The 22,008-nt window shown below is 42.5% G+C and overlaps 2 protein-coding genes across 5 annotated transcripts in view; both read right to left on the bottom strand.

The window, feature by feature from the left end:
* Positions 1–1,276: 1,276 nt before the first annotated feature.
* nhej1 (nonhomologous end-joining factor 1) lies at positions 1,277–15,897 on the bottom strand. 2 transcript variants are annotated; one of them, XM_035149803.2, is made up of 9 exons: positions 15,821–15,897; positions 14,821–14,988; positions 13,749–13,970; positions 13,419–13,640; positions 12,975–13,113; positions 12,249–12,307; positions 2,578–2,761; positions 1,900–2,003; positions 1,277–1,806 (listed from the first exon to the last, which is right to left on the bottom strand). In XM_035149803.2, exons 3-9 carry the CDS (start codon positions 13,932–13,934, stop codon positions 1,738–1,740), a joined length of 963 nt encoding a protein of 320 aa, XP_035005694.1. In that variant the 5' UTR covers positions 13,935–13,970; positions 14,821–14,988; positions 15,821–15,897; the 3' UTR covers positions 1,277–1,737. The 2 variants fall into 2 exon arrangements, with proteins under 2 accessions (XP_035005694.1, XP_035005695.1); XM_035149804.2 differs by lacking the exon at positions 15,821–15,897 and adding an exon at positions 15,625–15,799.
* Positions 15,898–16,590: 693 nt separating this feature from the next.
* Positions 16,591–22,008, bottom strand: part of LOC118103169 (receptor-type tyrosine-protein phosphatase-like N) — a 24,002-nt gene continuing 18,584 nt past the window's right edge. For all 3 annotated transcript variants that reach the window (XM_035149785.2, XM_035149786.2, XM_035149784.2), the window contains 11 exons: positions 21,539–21,748; positions 21,149–21,427; positions 20,875–21,022; positions 20,682–20,752; positions 20,452–20,529; positions 19,537–19,656; positions 19,273–19,439; positions 18,264–18,317; positions 17,904–17,968; positions 17,719–17,792; positions 16,591–17,433 (listed from right to left, as the gene is read on the bottom strand). In XM_035149785.2, coding sequence (XP_035005676.2) covers positions 17,362–17,433; positions 17,719–17,792; positions 17,904–17,968; positions 18,264–18,317; positions 19,273–19,439; positions 19,537–19,656; positions 20,452–20,529; positions 20,682–20,752; positions 20,875–21,022; positions 21,149–21,427; positions 21,539–21,748 — 1,338 coding nt within the window. In that variant the 3' untranslated portion in view covers positions 16,591–17,361. The remainder of the gene's footprint in view (positions 17,434–17,718; positions 17,793–17,903; positions 17,969–18,263; positions 18,318–19,272; positions 19,440–19,536; positions 19,657–20,451; positions 20,530–20,681; positions 20,753–20,874; positions 21,023–21,148; positions 21,428–21,538; positions 21,749–22,008) is intronic.

Below are 22,008 nucleotides of genomic sequence, written 5' to 3' on the forward strand. Positions count from 1 at the left end.
ACAAACATAAAGTCTAAAAGTTAGTGAACCAAATGTGTGAAAGGTTTTAAATACAATCAAACAATAGATAATATTTGATGATGCCTTAATTCCCTTGAATTTGCTGCTAATTCTTTGGAAATTTCCTGGAGAGGGCTGTTAATGTGGTACTGATTATAACTTGTAATGCTCTACTAGTTAAATGGAAAACATATGAGTTTATAATCCATTCATGCTGAAGGAGGAAATTACTTACAAGTCTTGGTACTTGTTCGTCAGAGCTGATAAACATTTTATTTTCATTATTGTGCAGCCTGCCGATTGATTTCTTGATTGATCCCTCGAGAGAAACGTCAGAAATCGCTAAAATGCCACAATAACCAAGGTGATGTCACCAAATATCTTGTTTTGTCCTAGAAACAGAACCAAAAATAATCAGGTCACTTTTATAAATGATCAAGAAAAGCAGAAAAACATCAGATATGATGCAATTTCACATGGAAAATGCCAAACTATGAATCGATGATCAACTTTCTTTCAATCGACTGATAACTGATCAACCAGCTCATAACTTAGGAATTGGAGAAAGTGCTAGGTTATAAAAATGCATGATTTTTATTGATCTACGCTTCAGATAGGCAATAAAAGAGTTGATAAGACAATTTATAGCCAAGGAGGAAATTACAGATATTATGATAAATATTATGATTGTAGAATAGGAGTTTTGACCATATCTTGTCGTCAGTAACGCAAGTAAATATCAACCATCGCCACACAGGAAGCTTTTATGATAGTGGCGTCAGATGGATGGAAATTTCCTTAGAATTAACAGTTTAATATCAACCTCTTCCTGCGATATTAGTCGGCCAGGATTACCATGATTTTCCTTGGAAACGTTACTAAAAACTAGCAACCACTTCCCCGTCATGTTACTCACACAGAAACATTTGAAGTCCCTCGGGGCCGTGCAGACAAACAGTGACGTTTTTCAAATAAGGCTTCAATAGCATTCCCGAGATGCTGCAACACCTTGAGTCAACATCTCACCGTTCTCTGAAAAAAGGGAGAGAGGCTGCTCTATCGACCGCTGTCGACCCATTATACTCATTCTGTCTGGGGTCAGGAAGAAAGACACAGCTCCGAAATGCGTCTTTAGACATTAACACGGACGATTTAGTGGTTTTAAAGCAAAATAGACATAAATAAAAAGATCTGGAGGCATAAGAGTTAACATCTTCACTACATTTAAATGATTTTCTGATATTGATTTGTTAATAATGGAGAACAGCCATCAAAATGATACTCACATCTTTAATCGACACCTACATGTCCCAGAAATACAAGAAATCAGTTTCAATCCACACTGAAGTTGATTGTTCAATAAAACATAAAATAATACAACTGGTTAGCGGCTTAATTATCTCCAAATGAGTCACAAAACATCAAGTGTGATGACAATGATCAGATAAGACGTGAACTTTAATATAGAACTAAAACCAAGCTTCATGTTGCAGATCATAAAATCATTAAAATTTTTAAAATGCATTTATTTAATTAAACTTTAAAAATCTAAAATCTGTTTCTACGATCAGTTCTGCTTGAAATTAAAACCAGATAAAATATCCCATACTGCAAAAGTAGAGGTTTAAAAATAAGAAACGGTTTTCAAGGCAGACCCGTTTTCCATTTTTCTCCAAAAGCACTTTTACTGATGAAGTTCTTAATGGAGTGTGTGTGTGTGTGTCCTACTGCTCGGGCTCATCGGAACAGTCCGACTTTCTTCTTCTTTGGTTTGGAGGACGGTCGCCCTGCTGGGTGGTCAAAAGACTGAGGACAAAGAGGAAGAGACAGATATTCGTTTTTTTTTAGGAAAGATTATTCTGAAGATAAAATGAAGCTGATTTCTTATTGCAGTCGTACCTGTTGGACTGTGGCTCCGTCGGCCATTGCGGCTCCAGTCGCATCTGCCCGGTTGTGGCTCTGTTCTCCAACCCTCTCAGCTGTTTTACTGACAGACCCGACACCTAAAGGTCGAGGACAAAGACGATCAAATACACTCGTGAGGTGTGAAGCCAACTTATTATTGTACTTTAAGTGTTTGAAACTAAATTAAAATCTGGTAACAGCAGATCTGAAGCATCACATTCTGACAATGTGACTTTGACCCACATCCACAAACCAACAATCAGAATATGGCATAGAAAGACCACTGAGCAGTGTTGAAAAGTAACACATGAAGTATATATACTCAAGTACCATCCTTAAGTACAGCTTTGAGGTACTTTATACTTCTATTCCAATAGATTTCAAACTTAACTCAACATACTAAACTAAAAAGCCTGGTTGCAGAACATCTGGTTTAACTGAAGACATTTTTCAGGACATAAAAGCGGTAATTCCTTATCTGTGTATTGATTAATCAAGCATGTAAATGACCATTAGCTGAATTCCTGCAGGATCGTTTGTTGAACTGAAAGTCACTGAGCCTTTGCTTGTAGCTCTTAGTATATCAGCTGTTGATAAGAAACACATTTCGATTTATATTGTTATTAAGTGTGAACATCAGCAGTGAGCTTTTAGAGTTTCAACCAAACGAACCTAAGGATGGCGTGAGGTCACGTTCTTCAGTGGGCGGCCGGTCCTCCTGAACGGAGCGCTCCTCCGACAGTTTGCGTTTTCGTGCACGTGCGTTTCCGTGGGCGACGATGGAGGCGTACAGCTGCTGCAGGTCGTCGTCGAAGCCCAGAGTTTCCTGCTGCTCCGAACAAACCAGAGGAAGAGCCTGATGGGAGGAGACACGGAGGGAAGAGATGAGCGACGAGTTTTAGAAATTAGGTCAGATCAGACAGGTTGGAAACAAACCAGCAGCTTAGAAAAATGGATCTAAAGAAGAAAATAAAGATGAACAGCAGAATTATTCTTTTATTATCGGTTATAAACATCCGTCACAGTTTACAGGCTTTTTTTTATTACTGCTTCAACTTTAACCTGCTCTACTTTTATAAGAGGTATTTCAGGTGTGTTCATCTATTTTACAGCACATCAACACCGGCGTCGGGCCTTATCCCCAAAACCGCACAAATCTCGTTGTCTTTCCAAGTTGACATCTTTCCGTCTAGTACGTCTATGACATCTCTTTTTCATCCTGCGGTTTTTGTATTGTTCCAGTTTCACACACGTCACATTTTAGAAACGTCATCGATTCACCCACTTGCTCACTGGGAAGTTTCCCAGACATTCGGCTGACATTTAACTGGGGGTTGGCAAGAATAGGATTTCAGGAAAATGTCCACTGTTCAGTGCGTGCTTTCATTGTAGTTCGTTCCAATAGCCATGACACCCTGGTTGGGAATCTGACAATCTACCAAAACTGTAGAATCATGCAGGATTGTGTGGATGCTCGTGTGTTTTGTCTTGGATTTATCTCAGCATTGTCCCTCCAGGTCTCAACACATTAGAATATTCATCTTTTCAAGTTGTAAAAAACTGAAATGATCCTTTAAATGTATTTTTAAATGTTTTAATGTCTCATTTTTAAAGTTTTAGCGCTTATGTGATGATATTCTGCAGCATTGATCTACAATGTCAGCTCACTTTTCTTGCCTTAAAGCATATGAACCCATCTGTCTATTAGAAGTCACATGGACCTTTTCGTTTAAGCCCTCATTCCGCGGCCTTAAAGCCAATAAATCCACAAATCCACGAAAAGAAATAATCATACGCTTGGAATAAAAACTTGATTTGAAGTTCCCTTTTTTCCGGCGCAGCGTGGTGCCTCGCGGTATGTTTGTTTTACGGCCCGACGATGGGAGTCACGTGTCTGAGGTGTGATGCAGGGCGTGCTGCTGCTGCGATAAGCCTCTAATCAAAGCTGCATTATTGGCACAGCTGACCACAGGTAGACTTGTGAACAGGAACAACTGAAAAACACACACACACACACACACACACACACACACACACACACACACACACACACACACACACACACACACACACACACACACACACACACACACACACACACACACACACACACACACACACACACACACAAGCTCTGTCAACCGCAAGACTGACAGATAAGGGTGCGTGTAAACTTGTGCTACATTATGCGAACACACGTCTGACGCGTAGAAAAACACGCGCTATTCACTAAATCCTTCATTTTTTTCCTTCCACCAATGGAGAGGACAAACTCTCCAAATTAGCTCCTCAAATATTGACCGGGAGAAATTGGTGGTCTCCCGCTCGCTGTCAGTGCTGAGGGGCTCCTAAACACACTTTGGTCAGGTTTGGAGGTTTCGCATTGATTTATTTTTGTTATTTGTTTGTTTAAATATCGTAAAAATAAATGTATGCTCTGGTGAGGCTTGGTTCTGCTTCGGGAACACAGAGCGACCAATGTGCAGAGGGGAGAGGAAGCAGCAGAAAGCCGATCCTTATTCTCTCTTTTTACGTGACCCCCCTCCCCAAATGAGCTCACTTCTTGTTTGATCTGAAATATTGTGTTCACTTTCTCAAACGTAATTTCTTGTTTTTAATGGAAATCCACTCTTCCCATTAAAACAACTGATTCATAGTTTTGCAGGATGAAATGACTTTATTGCCTGTAGGAATGTAAAATGTCAAATCATGAGCTACCAGGTCAAAATAATAAAATACTAAGACAAAATTATAACTATAAGATTAATTAAAACCCATAAAATCTTGTGTAAATCAATTTTTTTTATGGTCAAAATGTTATTTTCCAGACGAAGCCGTTCTGTTGTGTGGAAAACTACTGGCTCTGTGTGTGAACGAGCTCCACAGATTTACAGTTTTTTTATTATTCTTATTTACAATCAATGGTGAAGTTTGCACACTGTGGACAATAAAGTTTAACCTTAACTATCTTAACCTAACCCAACTCATCGCTATTTTGACTTAATAGGTCAACTTTAATCTAATTTATTTAAATTAGAAGTTGATATTTCATTATTAAATTTAATTTGAGGGGGTTTTACGCTAATATTAGACAGAAATAACCAAGAGATGACAAGAAACCTGCATACTTACATAATCACAATAGTTAATTTGTTAATTTGTATTATTATTTTGTATTTTTATTCTTTTCTTGGCACAACCACGCCTCCACGCCTCTCTTTATTTTAGGAAAGGTATGACAGTGAACACAGCAGGAGAGGATTGTTCTGACCTGCTGTTGCCGACTAGAAAAGAAATGCCACACGGGGAATAAAGAGGCGATTACGGCAGGTCAATAACCTCTCGCTCGCTTTTGTCGAGCTGAGTAGTGTCCTGGAAAGTTCCTCTCTGCTCGTGTTGCAGAACAAAGTCCTCCGACCACAGAGGAAACGAGCGGGAGCGGGAGGAGGAGAAAGAGGAGGAGGAGGAGGAGGAGTGCTCACCTGGTGGCCAAACCTCCTACCCCACAGTAAAGCATCATGTGTGGTGAAGGTGATGAGAGAAAAGGGGGAAGAGTTGGCAGCATGTTGGTGTTTCTCTATTATTAGCGGGTAAACAGCTCTGATTTTAGACACGCTGCTGCTGCTGCTGTTGTTGTTGTTGTTGTTTTTGAAGCGGAGGAGGAGGTCTGGTGCCAGAGAGTCTCACACAAACTCCCCGTCATCCTCGTCTCTGTTGTTGAACCCGTGTTTACTTTCCCCTCTTTCCTCGCAAACCTCAATTTCTCAGCTTCCTGCCCCGAATCAGAGAGCGAGGTGTTGCTTTTCCGATTGAACCCTGAGCTCTCGAGGTGGTGTCCTTGGAAGAGGAGCGGAGGGTTTAACCATACTCAAGGATGGAGGGAAGAGTTTGAGCAGGAGAATGACGAGGTCGATAGGATGTGAAGTGATGAGGTTTGGAGCTTTAGATCTTAAACTGTTCAGATCCATCTGTTTGTTTGAGATGGACTCAATTTGAGTTGATACATCAGTCCCCTTAAATTCAATCAAGCACACACTCATAGATATCAGTTCCCTAAATAGGTCCTGAGAATTATTCCCTAGGTAAATGGTGAAAATGTCAAACAAACGCCCTATCTCGCAAAGTTAGAAAAAGGGTAAAACAATTCTTAGATCCACCCCCGAATTTATTGGGTTCTTTCTTGGCAAGACCTTGGAAACAAAGCCATGCTGAAGAGTCAAAACAGAAATCTGTGCCAAAACCAATGAACTGCTCAGGTGTGAACGGGACATTCATCTTCTGTCAGCTGAGGAAAGCCTCATGTTTGTTTGTGGCTCTCGTTCATTTTGAAGCAGTTTCAGCTCGACTGGCTGCCACCGCACTCGTCCACAATGTTGCTGTGACAGCGAGTGTCCGGTGTCACAACTGAAACACAGTATCCCGGGGGGAGGTTCTTGCAAATTGCGTGTTCACGTGCTGACAAGCGCTGCTGCTGCTGCCGTGTTCCGTGTTGCTGCTCTCATGTTGCCCGTGATGTCTTTGCGGGACGCCGCACTCGGGCCGGTCCAGGCCGAGGGCTCGGCCCAGCGACCAGCAGCTGAAGAGGGGAAGCAGCCAGGCCACAGAGCGGCTAATTACAGACCCAGAGCGGGGGACAACCCTGTGGAAACTGTGCGCAACTGACAGAAGGCACATGAGGAGGCGGAGAAGATCTACTGTGCGGAGATGTTTTTGTTTTGCCGTCTTTTACTCCTTGCAGAGTAAAAACTACAGTTGCACAACTCCTGATTATTTTCAGGATTTGATTCAGAATATAATGAATAAAAGAACCTGAAGAGATTTTCAGTTTGCGAGAAGCAGCCACGGGAAGTTTGACATTTTGTTCACCTAAATGTTTCAGTACAAGAAGAAACATACGCATCTACGTTATCTGAGAGCCAAGTCTCAAAACTGTACATTACACTGTCTATACTGTTCATACCTTTGCCAAGGCCAACAGTCTCCTTATTTAACCACATTTAAATCCACTAGATCCAGATTTTCATTTGGATCACACTCAACCAGACAGGGGCGAACCCATAACCTCCTTGGCGAAGCTAATACATTTTCAGGTTACTAATTTGATTTGCTTATCAAGTGGTGAAAGTCCAGATTCTTTATTTCCAGACCTCAAGAAAAGCCGAAACCAACAAAGGCTGTTAACTGCTCAGAATGTGGTCTGGCGTGATCGGATCTATATCAGTTGCAAATATCGAACTCCTTTAAAATATCTTCATGAGAACATATGACAGTAACTGGATCTTAGGACGTATGACTCACAAACTACGTGATTCAACACCTGCAGACCCAGACTGGAGCAGATCTGTTACAAATACAGCCGCAAATATCGTGGAATGCGGCCGGGAAGTGGAATATTCGGAGTTCACCATCACTTGCATGTGGCTGTGTGTTGCCCTCACTTATATCGGCCTCGCCTACTTACCACCCAGGCCCTGAATTCCTCAGGTTAGTGAGATAAAAAGCCGCTTGCTGCGTTTATGAGAGTCAATGATTGACCGAGGAGCGAGGGAGAGAAGAGGAGGGAGGTTTCACCCATCAATATCACCAACAACACTACACACATGTATTCTATGATATCAGGCCACATTATACTTTGATCATATTACACCAATGACTGTTTTCACCTACTTTTTTATATATTACCATATATTATTCTGGTTTTGGGTCAAAGTGGTTTACAATAGGTGCACCTGTGTCTCTTTGTTGGTTTGATTTATAGACTGTAAATACAGATGGACGACATGACAGCTCCCCCAATGTGAAGGCGAATCATCTTGATCCCCCAGTCAGCTGCATAAACCCCGCCCCCTGCATGTTAGCAGATGGGACAAGGTACAAACTAAAAAGATGAAATAAACGACAAATCATTTTTATGTCGTTCTAGGTAGTTCTTATCACACTGGTGTTTGTTGAAGGGGCAAATTGATGCAATAAAACGCAAATCAAAACGTCATGATTGACTAAGCTGCCCCTCCCGAGAAATATAAAAAATCATTATTATAGTTACTGCATAACTATGAGTGTTATCAGCCGAACAGATGAGAGTGGGCTCAGGACGCAGCATCATATCGCTGCTTTAGCTAGTGTAAAAGGAAACTATATCCTGTCTGGACTAATGTGTTAACTTACAATTGCATGGGGGACGTGTCATCCATATTTAAATACTATCTGTGGTTCGATTACGCCAAAAGTATTGAACCGCTTTGCACTAAACTTGATGGAGGGATGGGGCATCAATTTAGAGGCTTTTATTTTACTATATATACAGAATAAATAAATACATTTATATATATATAATAGAAATAGTAAGGAGTTAACGTGGTTCACAGAAGGATTACAGATAACTGAGTCTTCAGTCACAGCTCTCGCCAATAACCGTGTGGTAACGTCTGTGGTGTCACATGTCAACCACAGACGTTACGTGCACCGTGTTGTCACCATAACTACAACCTAACCCTTTGACAAACTATTGTAAACCACACACCCTGCATCAATCTCACTAATGCTCTTGAGGGTGAACAAGAGCAAACCCGTGCAAACCAGGTTCAACATCTGGCAGAAGGACTGAAAAGTGCGTTTTATGAATTTAAACCAATCAATATCTACGGCTTCCCTCCATTCTTCATGTCAAGTTTGGTCGCTTAGAGTCAAAATGTATTTTGGGCTCCATCAGCTGCTGTGGTCGCCGGATGAAAAAAAAAAAGTTTCCTGCTCTGCTCTTAACTTAGAGCCTCTGGTCGAGGCAAACAGATATTAGGATTTGACTCCTCCTGTTGTGACAGTGCAGCGCTTCATGTGGGGAGCTACGCTGCACTTAAGGATAACGTCTCCAACCGTTTGAGCACATATTCATTACAGACGCTTATACTGGAGACGGAAAACTGCACATCTCCACACAGCGGCTTCTTAATGATTCTCATTTAAGTAGCTTCGAGCGCAAAACCTGACCCGGGAAAACCTTCAATTTGAGGAGATTAAGAGCAAGGAACGCCAAATTTGGAAGCCGCAAACGTTTGGACTCAATTATGTGATTCTGTGCAGCTCAAGTGAGGTGTTTTGGTCAGAGGCGGCCACTAATTGTCACATGTCGCTTCATTCATTGCAGCGTGGTCACCGTGGAGCTGTGAAGCCGCCGTCTCGTGAAACAGGAAGCGGGCGACGTTCCCAAGTGGTGACAATTCAATTCGGAGCTGTCAAGTGTGACGCCGCGCTGAGAGCTGCAGAGCATGCGTCACCGGGGTGCACATGCACACACGCATAAAGATAAAAACACGGCCTCAATGACACACACACCGGCACTAGACTCTGAAAGACCATAAGCATGCGTCACAGCCTGCTCTGTGTGGAGAGTGTACACACACACACACACACACACACACACACACACACACACACACACACACACACACACACACACACACACACACACACACACACACACACACACACACACACACACACACACACACACACACACTAAATTTAGCTCCTAAGGGAAGTTGATGTGATCCTTTTTTTTTTTCATCCTACAGCTCCATGACCAGCTTTTGCTTGTACCAAAGTTAAATCCAAGTGTGTGTGTGTGTGTGGTGTGTGTGTGTGTGTGTATCAGTGGGAAGCATATAGGCTAATTCCACCCATGTAAATGTTGACCTGAGCTGGGTGGGGTGTTTGTGTGGTGGCCGCGTGGGGAGGGGCTTTCATGGAAAGCTGCAGTAGAAAATAAAAGCTCCTCCTGCTCCTGTCATCATCGTCTCTCTTCCACTGTCCCTCTGAGCTCCCGTTCCCCTTGGTGTGGGACACAAAGGCCACAAATGGCGCAAGCACAAACACACGCTTGTGGAAATGGTAAAAGAGGCGGCGGGGGGGGAGGCGGTGATGAGGCTCTGCTGTCTTTTGGCACTCGCCACGTAAATATCTGCGCAAATGTCACAGAAGTTCAAGTTCAAGGAAGGAAAAACTGAAGGCGAAACTGACGCTGGGTGGTTTTTACCAGAACAGGAGACACACACACACAGACTCTGCGTTGTACCTGTGACTCTGATCCGTCTTGTTAGTTACTTATAAACTCCATTTTTGAACATAGGCGTGTTCATTTTCTGACGTAGGGAAGATTGATATCACCCTAAAGGGAAGCTGGTCCAACTTAGCATTAAGAGTGGAAACAAAGGGAAAACAGTTTGCCAAGTTCTGTGTAAAAACACAGCTCCAGGGTTGTGACATCGATATGTTTACGCACCCGGAATAAATCATTCGGCTTTGTTTTATTTTTTACTTCATTCACACTTGGCCTGTAACTAAAAATAGTTTTAGTAAAATCACCTAAAATTATTTTTGCAGCTCCCTGGTTAATTATTTAATCTTGCAGAAAATAGAGAGAAGACTTAGATGATGTCACACTGAGAAAATCACCTTTAAGTCATTGTCAGATGTGAACTTGTGTTTTTGTTCACAGCTCATCAACACCAGCTTCAGCCCTCATCGCCAAAAGCTCTTTAATCTCGTCGTCTCTTCAAGTTGACGTCTTTCATTTGGATCTTCTCGGTGCGTGGCTCCTCTTTTCATCCTGAGATATTTGTATTCTTTTGGGGATTTTTTTTCAGTTTTGCGCCTGTCGCATTTTACAAAAGTCGTCAACATGCCCACTCGCCCACTCTGACCTTCGTGTTCTCACATACAGCCTCTCCGGAAAAATGTCAGGAGAATATCCAGAGTTCTGTGCGTGTCTGAAAGCAGCTTTTCTAGTGGACCTTGAATGTTTTTGATAGCTCGCTCATGATCGATCTATTGATTAGCAGACTACAATCCTAAACTCGGGCTCAGTTTGAAGCACTGATGGGTATGGCAGATGTTGCCATGGAGACAGACACAGGCGGCCACTCACGCACAAGTCACCGGGTGGACAGACCGCACGCAAAGGCTCTACCCTGACAGATAAATACAACACGCTGACGCCAAACGCCTTCACTCTTTCTCTGACACACACAGCGGCTTGTCCGGTGTCTGCGATTCTTCCTTTGACGCATCCCGGTGACATTTTTCCCCACACACACGTTTTATTTCAGCTTGGACTTTGGTCTGCAGGCAGTCTCCTCGCAGCCCGGTGGAATTTGCCATGAGAGGGAGGACTTTGATCCGCCGCAGCGTTCCTCTTCTCCCTCTTCTTCTTCTGTGGTCTCTCGCTGTGCGCCCACCCTCACCCTCAACCATCATATGGTCACCAAAAAGCTGAAAACAGAGCCGCCACTGTGACCCCGATGTAACTTTCCATGACTCCTTGTACCTGGAGCTGGAGCCTTTCCACCTCCTATAAATGTGATTCTTTCCTGGTTTGTCCTTATACACAAACAGCATCAACAAACAGGCAGCGTTTCCGTCCTGAAAACCACCAAATGATGCAACTGATGAGTCAAAGAAAACTCTGAATTACGCTACAGTGTGCCGCTCCTAGTCACCCAGGAAGGGAAATTTCCCCACATCCAAGTTCTCTGATAGTAATCTTTACAAATGTCACGACCTCCACATGGAATTGGACAATGTTTCCACACACAGGCAAGAAAACAACCAGCCTCAATATTTCTCAGAAATCTGTCGCTAAATGAATGAATATTAATCAGGGCTGGGCGACAAAACAATATCAACAATAATTGCAATATAATTTTCATCAATAGCAATATTACAAGTCCAATACATATTGATATATTGCTTATTGATCTTCCTCAGTTTGCCCATGGACAGCTTCAAGCCAGCACCTTTACTCAGAAGCAAAAATAAGTCTTTAAATTTAAAAGAAATAATAATTTGTACATTTCTCGTGATAATTATAGATGAGTTTTCATCATGATATCATTTTTGGTAAATATTAAAAGTAAACCAAACATAAACCCGGAGGGACAGACACACCTTGGAAATTCCACAGGTAGATCTGAAATGCCGAGTCTCACACACACAATCAGTCAGAGGTCATCATGGTCCAAGATGAGAAATCTCACACCTTAATACAGTAAGTACAAACACACACATTGAGAAATCAGCCGATGGCTCTGACAGGACAGTAACGTGCCGCGACTTTAAAGTCGGTCACGGCGGCTCGTGTTTCAGTCAGACAGAGAACTGCGCGTTCCAGCGGCCGCAGTGTTTTATCATGTGGTTCTCGCCGCGCTCGCCACAGCCGGTTTACGATCAGGAATGGACGAGAGAGGACGGCAAAAACAGACCCAAAACAACAGGCCAGCCGAGGGCTGCGGTGTGTGTGTGTGTGTGTGTGTGTGTGTGTGTGTGTGTGTGTGTGGCTGACCTCTCACCTTTGAAATGAAGTTCTCTCTGTAGGTTTGCTCCTCAAAAACATCCGTCTGCAGCCGCTCTGGGTTCAAACACACACACACACACTTGGACTATGAGCATTGAAAAACATACCATCTCACTGTCTGCTACTCAACAGGTGAGAAGAAGATTGGTTTTATATTTTTGTTGCATAAAATTACTTTCCTTTCTTTGTTTTTTAAAATCCTTAATAATAAATATATATATATACTGTATATTAATACTCATCGTTTACATCCTGAACATGTGGCATGTGACTTAAATTCAATTTTCCTAAGCACTATTCCTCGATGCTGATGGAAAAAGTCACGAGGTCAGGGAAAGACATGAAGGAGAATAAATCGGCATTAATTTATCTGAAGTATTTACTATAAATATATTTTAAAAAATTAGCAATATAAGAAAAGTGGATGAAAATCTGATTGGTAGCACAAAGTTAAAGATTTTTTTATACCCACATTTTTCATGTTGTTGGTTTTGGATTTTTTTGATTTAGAGTTAATGCATAAAATATATAAATATAAATAGGACTATTTTTAGACCATTAAGTCTGGTGTTCCCAAAAGGCTGAAGGTAAAGATGATTTTACTATTTTGAGATGCACTTGAATAACAGCAGTATCTTTTGAACTTTTGGCTCAGAGTACTATTATTCCATATCAGTCATCTTGTATGTGTGTTATATTATATACAGGTGTGTGTGTGTACCTCTGCTGAGCGTGGCTCCGTTCTCCCTGTAGTCCTGGATCTCCAAGTCCTTCTTCCCCAGCAGACCTCCCAGCTGCCCCACCTGCCGCTGCAGCAGGCGGCTCATCGCCAGCAGGGGGCGCAGCAGCTGAGCACACACCTGTGAACACACACAGGACGCAGTGAAAGAGGCAACTGTGATGGTCAGGGTTAATTTTTGTTTTTGATTTTTTTCCTCACTATTTTTAACGATTTATATACATATAGTTCCCAATTCTCTTTAAGATGTTTCAACTTTCTTATTTGTTTGGTTTTAAAGAAATACAGAGACACTAGTAAACAGATAGATGGTGATTATCAGAATGCGAGAGTCATGGATTTAATTCACACTATGTCAAACTGTGCTGTATCAACATTTTGATACAGACCAAGAACATGAACACTCAGCGGCAGGCTGGACCGTACCAGTGTGACGGGGGCGGGGGTGCAGCGAAACTCCCAGTAGAAGGGCAGCTCCGCCAGCTCGCTCTTCAGCCTGATGCTGATGTTGTCGTGCTCGCGTCGCGTCAGAGAGATCTGAGCCTCGCCATCGGCTCGCTCACCACTTCCCGACAGACAGGGCTGAGCCACCTCACACAGGTGGGAGAAGAAAGCTTTGACCGGGGCTCGCAAACGCCGGTTCAGCTCCTGGTGGAGGAAAACGTTCATGTCTGAAAACGGCTGAATAGATGAAAGAAAAGAAGCACTAGTCGCAGCCCTGGTTAAAAGCCAAACCTCTGCTGTGTTTCTACGTACCTGTGATCGCCTCTGGATGGCGGCTGAGTCCATCCTCTCCTCCCACACGCAGCTCATGTCAGTCAGCAGGATGTGGTACGCCGCGTCTCCAAACCAGATCTTAGCGAGGAGCTGGCAGCCGCTGATGCCCACAGGAAGCCAGGGATGCTGGAGGAGGACGTCAGGGGGGGCTCCGTTCACCTCCATCTTGGCATTAATATGAAGTGAACACACTAAAAATCACTGTTAGGAGACGGAGAGATGGAGAATGTCAAGTCTCAGATGAACATGAAAGTCCAGACGATGAATAAATATATATGGATACAAAAACGGAAGGGGAGAAGTGGACTACAAATCCAGAGGTGCTTCTCTGTGTTCAAATGAATTGTATCCTTGTTTTATATATTTTCTCAATGAACTGGTAACTTTTTGGGTCTAAAACATCAGAAAATGGTGAAAACGTTCAAATGTTTTTCTACTACAAAAAGTTATGGAAATAAATGTCTAATATTGCACTAAAGCCTAAAGCTATAAGCTGCACTATCATGTAAAACAATGTAAAATTGATAGATTGACAATTAGATTAATTAGAAAAAGAGTTGGCAATTTTTTTAAATTCAGATTAGTCTAGAATTCTTGCAGGTCTACACTTAGAAAACTGTTGTTTTTGTTTAGAAAACAAAGCCACCACATATATACATTTAAAGATGAACTTAACATCATAATAAATTACTACTTCACAAAATATGGACGTGTGTTTTTTATGTGTTTCTCCTTGCACATCATCATAAACTGATGGTTTTGGACTGTCAGAACAAGAAATCTGAAAGGGTCACTTCGAGATCTGGCAAAACCATGACATGCATCATTTTAAAAACAAAACAACTAATGGATAACTGAGAAAAGAATATGCAGATTGTTAGTTGCAGCACTACATATATATATATATATATGCAACTTACACACTCGTGGGATTTTCAGAATGTGGGTTAAAGCTAAAGGCTCCAAACTAACTGGAAGTAGATGCCTATGAACACCCACACCCAAAACACGGTGCAATTTTCCCCTTTATCAAACGTGTTTAATCGCTCACCTCCGAGGAATGCGCCCTCTCTAAGCCTGGCCTGAGATCTGTTAAAAGCCACGTTACAGACGCCGTCCCGGCCACATAATCACCCCCTTGCCCCGGAGCGGGCGACCACAGCCTGCAGCTCCTGCGGGTTACCGGCTCCTCGCTGTTGATCTGTTATGGGGCTGTTTTCTGGGAAAGAGAAGAGGTATTTCTCGTCAGCGGCATTTGAAGCACGGCGAGCACTTCAGACGTTGACTGGAAATCGCAAAAAATTCCAAATCAGTAACTTTATGACGGCAATATACAGCCATACAAAGCTGGGCAGGGATGCCAGTGGTTAGAGGTTATCAGGGGAGGATGGAGTCCTGACACGCTCCCTTCTGGCTTGTGTCCCACCAAACTCTGCCCAAAAAAAGACTGGATTTTAAATCCCCTTGTTTTTCAGCACACATTCCTTCTAGATATTATTGTTCGATCATCATCCACATTGAAATTCAGCAGCTCCTCTTAAATTCTGCAACAATTCAGTGCAATAAGCAACGTGCATTGATTTTTTAATTGTTGTTTAATTCTTTTAGGAGACACTAACAGAAGCACTTTCATTAGTACAAGTTAATATGTTCTTTTATATTCTGAAACTTACAGGTTTTTCTTAACCAAACTCAATTAAAAAATCGACGACTTTTAAGGTTTACGAGCTTGTAATCAAACACAGTTATGAGATAGATTCTGGTTTTGAACATTGACTGCATTTGTAGAATCTATTCTTCGACTCGGCGGCTGAAACAAACAACATTTATATCCAAAATGTCCACTTTTACTCACAAACTGTTAGCCTTGCTGGCTAGTTCGAAGCATGATCTGATAATGGAAGTTAGCTACGAGCTTGATATTCTTGCCGCTGTTGCCTTTGTCTGACGCAGTTGAATGTCGTTCAGTTGCTATTCTGCCACAGCATCTTAAAACACACGTAGAGATCCGGAAAATACCGTTAAAACAAGTATAAATACTTTAAATGTACCAGAGTGCGCCACCAAGAAGCAGCTTCCGTGGCAGGGCTTGTTGACAGTTTGGATTGCAACGCCGACGTGAAACAACAGCGCCTTTCAAAGGTTCCGCTTAATACTTCTCCTACTATTCCTTCTACAACTCCTAATAATAATAATGATATGATAATGATATTAATACTAATGATAATGCTAATAATAATACAAATATTAATACTACTACTAATGATAATAATAACGTTATCCTTACTTCCCCTGAAGCTGCTGTTTACACAAATATTGGATTCAAAATCTTGCCATGACCCTTCTGGGACTCCGTAGAACTTAAATAAATTTACTAGGTTATTTTTCCACAACTTTGAAAATAACTGTGAAAACATTAAATCAGCTGAATATTAATAATCTGCCTAAAACTGCACCAATGTTTATTTTATTGAACCTTTTTAAGATGCTGCATGGTTTACGTATTATTATTTTTATACCACAGAGAAGAATCTGTTATTATTCAACCTTGGATGTTTTTCATCACTAAATCATCGACTTATTATTAAGTTCAGTTCAGAAAGTAAAATAACAATTAAAAAAATATCTAAATGTTTGTCGATCTCACTCAAAAACTTTGAATTTAAGTCCATTAAAAACAGTTTAAAATTTAACAACATGAAATGATGAAACTCTTGATCAACAAACTATCAGAAATATAATTGTCGTACTTATATTGATAAAAAACAGTTGGTGATGAGAATGATAAAGTACAGAAAGTCACAGAAGTCAAACCCAGTGATTGCAGCACTTAAACACGAAAAGATTTATTTAAGGTCTCACAGATACAAAATAGCTTTTATTTATTTTTTTCAAAGAATAGCACTTCTTTAATTTTTTTTGTACATTTTCTTACTTGCATGAGGTATACAACGATTTATCCACGTCAGAAAGAGCTGAGTGGGGCACAAAGAGAAGGACGGAGCATGGTTGTGTTTTCTGCAGGTGTTAGTCGTGTGAGGAGAGGAAGGGACGCCACAGATGTGTAAACACTGAGAATTCAAAACGCCAAAAAAAAACAACATTTGGAGTTTTAAAATACACTTAAGGATTTTTGTTTCCTCGCCAGGACCGAAACCAGAAACCTTAACCGCAAACAAGAGGGAAAATGTAAGTTTCTGCTTCGATTTCGGCCAAATCTGATGTTTTAAATCGTCTGTGGCTCATTCACATGCAGCCCCTTTATTTTAATGTGTTTCTATCATCCTGGTATAATTTTCATTAAAATGCAACACTCTGAACGTCCCTGAACACATCACCATGGCGCCACAAACATTTAAAATCAGAGCTATGCCTGTGTGATTCCGCCCAGCACTTGACGCGTGAAGTCGCCCATTCACACGTCATTTTAAATTTCTTTTTACGTGGTGGCACATTTAAGGGGCATCACCCGACAGAGACAGAAAGGCCGTGGTGATGATAATCATCCTCATCGTCACAGGGAGGAAAAGCAAAGTGAAGTCTGAGCGCGAGAGTCGAGGGGGTCGAGGGGTCAGTCTGGATCCTACTGGCTTCACTGGGGCAGAGCTTTGAGGATGGCGTTGACCTCCTCTGCGACGGCGGTCAGCGCGAACTCAAACTGGTCCTGGATACGGAAAGAAACACAGACAAACCATTCAATGTAACGATTACAGCAGAAATATGATCAACCCATTTTACCTTCTTATACATATACAGCCAATATGTCAGCCAATAAATATATTAATTAAAGGATCAGATCTTTCAAATATACAGTATTTATTGGTTTATTTATTGTTGGTGGAATTGTTTATGCATTTGTGGACATGTATTGTATGCTAAATTAAAATGATATGTTTAATATATATTTTAAAAACAAGACATATGATGGGAATGTGTTTGTATAACTCACCTTGGTGCGAACCATCCCAGGCCTCTGGTCGCGGACGTGCTCCAGTGTTGCGGCGATGTCGATCTCTTTCACACCTGCAGGACAACACGGGAAAAGCACTTTGTCTATTTTCCGTTGTCGTGCAGATATTGTTGATTTTAAAAGACTTTAGACAACAGAGAGTAACACACATATGTAAAGCTCACCTTTAGCCATGCGATTCAGAACCATGTCAATCAGGATGTAAGTCCCAGTCCGGCCCGTACCGTCACTATGGAGACCACATCACAAAATAGACATATTAAAATGTTAATGCACTAATGCACTAAAGCATCTATTATGTTCTTTACAATGGAAAACATCAAGGCGAAAAGAAAGTTCAGTCAAATGCTGCATTCGCCTGCCATCTAATGGTATAATTTGGTACTACAATGAAGTTCCTCTTTGCAGCATTAATTATACAAATCTGCATTTGCTCAACTTGGGTAAAAGAAAAACTGAATGAAACTAATTTCTTTGTCTTTATTTCCTCATATGGGTGAAAAATGAAGACATGTGTGGTTCACCTGCAGTGCACGATGATGGGGCAGGATCGTCCCCTGTAGCACTTATTCACCTTCCTGTGGACAAAGGTACCAGAAACAAGAGATTTTTTTTTTTTCTTTTCTTAAGTAACTAGTAAATTCTGTAAATATTGGATTTTTGCAAATACAGAAAATTACATCTTGAGTTGAGTTCATCAGAAACATTTCACAAAATTACAATTTTAGGGACTAAAAAACATGTAGTTCAAATGATGAACCTTTTCATTTTCAATCAAACAGTATTCATGTTATATAGATAGATAGATAGATAGATAGATAGATAGATAGATAACAGATAGATAGATAGATAGATGGGGGGTAAAAAGGGTTTTTTCGGCGATGGACCTCCTGCTGCAGCCACATCAGTCCATGATCATTTTTGTGACTATGCAACTGGACCCAGACTACTAGCTGCAAACCACAAGAATGACACAGACAGATATGTTGAATATTAAAACCAAGGGCCCCGCTGACCTCCATCGCACAGGGTGGGAGGACGGGAGGAGAGGAGGGACAGAGGAGGGACAGAGGAGGGGAGAAGGGAGCGGGGAGGGAAAGACGGGAGAAATATTGTTGCATCATCAGGTTACTAGGGCTGGGTGGGGATTAAAAACGTTGAAATATGAATATGGCAGAATATGTGCAACCTTGACTTTAAAACTATTAGCCAGACTGAATTCTCATTTCAGCTTGACGTCAGTGAGTGTTGGAGTTTTCTGTTGGTAAAGAAGAATGTAATTAATATATGTTTTTCTTATTTTTACGTATAGAATTTGAAACACGTGCACTTGTGCTATAAATACTGAGATAAAAGTGTATTTTGGGGTGAATCTCCAGATTTTTGCTCTAAATACGACTCTTTTCACAACGTTTGACCACTAAACTCATCCAGATTTCAACTTATGCACATTGTTGATATTACCATGCAAAAACAAATGTTTGCCCCCCCCTGTGCAGTGTTTACGTGTGACTGCACAGGTGGTAGCAGTACCTGCGGAAGTCCAGCAGGGGCCGTGTGGAGGTGGGGATGCCCTGAGCCGGCCAGCTGAGGAAGTGGAACTGGGTGAGGGTCCTGGTCTCCTGGGTCTGCACGTTCTTCAGGTAGAAACTTCTCACCAAGAAGTCGTTGCACCAGATGTGCTCCGACACCAAGTTTACCTGAGGGACGGACGGATGCACGTAAAAAATGGAGATAGAGCAAAAGACACTTTAATTTGCCGGTATAATTTAAGGTGTGTGCATTGTTTTAAGGCACCTCATAGATGTGGTAGAGGGACGAGCCTTCATCGGGCCAGTAGCGGTCACACTGTTTCTCTCCGTCCTCCACCAGAGCCGTCATCATCACGATCACAGTGCAGCCGTTCTCCCAGACCATCTGCAGGACAACGTTAAACACACAAGGCGTGTCGCTCCATGTTAAGATCCAGAACCTGTGTGTTGTGCGATTCACACCTTCACATGAAATCAAAGCTAAGAGAGTATCCTGTCATTGTCTGCACATTAAGATTTCCCAGGTCAAAATACTCTTTCACAATAAAAACTATGAAATTACAAAGGTTTAGGATAATTAATGCTTATTGTCCAATGTTAAATGTCTTTCAACGTGTTTGACTGTGTTTTAATATGTTATAATACAATTTTTACATTGACATTAACTGCTGCACTTACGCAAATATAATATTTCCAAACAAAGTGGCAAAGTTCTTTACGATGGAAAACGGCAAGGTGAATTCTATTTTTGAGTTTCCTCAGTTTTCAGGATGTTGCAAACTCAAATCCTGCATTTCCCTGCCATCTAGTGGCACAATATGGTACCGCAGTGGAGTGAATTTGTGCTATATCATGTACGTATCGAAAATTATTTTTAAAATGTCATCTTTATTTTGTGCTCTTGCAGATTTTAATGGCGCAGGTTCAAGCTGGACTCTATTTCGAAGGGTGTCCGTAAAAACGGCTCGGGTGTTTTTAAGAGCTGGGTTCACATTTTAAAGTCTCGTACAATGGAAACACTCAAAGGTCCCGAGATTAACGAGTCAACCTTTTACAATGAGCCATTGTAACGTCAAACTCCCTCTCTTGAATCAACACCTCTTTAACAGAGTTTGCTGGTTAAACGATGAATTCAGCTCCGCATGGAAAATATACATTTTTCTCCTCGTGTCTCACTGACCTGCCAGAAGTCAGAGATGGTGTGCGACTGGGGGCCCTGGGTGGCGATGTAGGCCGGCATCCGCGGGTCGTGCTCAATCTAAAGGGAGGTGGGGGTGAAAGGTCACACAGGGTCAACGGGCTCGGATCGGTGTCCGCTGAAGCAGCCGGCATTCTTTCATGCAACGTTTTGGGGAGTAACGAATCCCAAAATGTCCCATATAGACCATTTGAGAGGGTTAGGGGTCTTACTATGGTGCTGGCATTGATGTAGTCGGACCGTGAGGGGTTGATCTCTTTCAGTTTGACCCTGGAGTGATCATCTGGGGAATGACAGCGACAATATCCCATTAACATCCACCCTTCTCCTGTTATTCCTCTCGAAACTATTATTATAAACTGTAACGGTTTAAATCGGTTGGTTGAAGCCGTCATCGGGACTCACAGGGCACAGAGTCGGGGCAGCGGTTCTTCTTGGCGTTGGCGTCGCTCTGAGCTGCAGAGACGACGCTGGGCTCCGCCGTGTAGGAGCACAGAGCCTCCCACTCCTTCATCAGACGGTCCTTGTTCCTCAGGTGGTCCTCCATGTAGGCCTTTAGAAATAAAACTAATTATTATTTTACATGACACATGCACTACTTTCTCCTGGGCTTTCATTTTTTAATTATTGACAAGCAAGTGACCAATTCTACGCATCCCCACAGGTGCCAGCTACTGACCAGTATCATGTGACCCGTGGAGATGTCCATGTTGGCCTGTGCGGGCTCCTCGCACCACGACGGCGTGCTGCTGTGGGAGCCGGGACTGGGCTGGGCTCCGTCGCTGAACTGGGACGACACGCTGCTCACCCTCGAGTCCGCACCGCCACCGCCCACTGCTCCTGCCCCAACACCGGCCGCTCCTGCGCCTCCTCCACTCGCTCCCCCAACGGCGCCCAGGGCGGCGGCTTCCAGGCGTCCGAAGGCGCCTTTGGAGGCCATGTGCTGGCGACACAGGTCCTGGTGAGCCAGTTATGCATGCATCGTGTTGTTAGGCTGCTTTCTTTTTCACTGTGTCTTTAAGCCACTTTAACATGCACTTCTTTAACATGCACAGATTTCTTTTCACACCTGGTACTCCTGGTGGCTGAAGCTGCCTCCCTCTGGTCCCAGGCCGAGCTTCTTCGCCGCCAGTCGGTGGGCGTGGTGGCGCAGGCAGGCGATGGTCATGGCCGCCACCAGGATGCCGCCGATAGAGGCCATGGCCACCAGCGTGGCAAACACCCAGCGGGAGCCGGGCTGGACTCGGGTCGCCAGGGGCAACGCTTTCCCATCATTCCTCTGGTGGGAGGGGAGCAGAAAGAAAAAAATGGATGAACAAAATGAACGTGGCTTATTGCTGTTGTGGAGACGGCAACAGAAAGAGTATCATGAGGAAACTATTCCTCCTTTTTCAAAAATTGACGTCATGTGAAATACAGACTACTACTGCTCAACTCCCTCATCTCCTCTCTTCTTCTGACATCTTTTCTCATCCTTTCATCTTCTTTTCCCCCCTCCAACTTTCCCTCCCCTCCAACTTCTTCCGTCTCCCTTTTCAT

This window comes from Hippoglossus stenolepis, chromosome 24 (genome assembly GCF_022539355.2).
Source record: "Hippoglossus stenolepis isolate QCI-W04-F060 chromosome 24, HSTE1.2, whole genome shotgun sequence".
NCBI lineage: Eukaryota > Metazoa > Chordata > Actinopteri > Pleuronectiformes > Pleuronectidae > Hippoglossus > Hippoglossus stenolepis.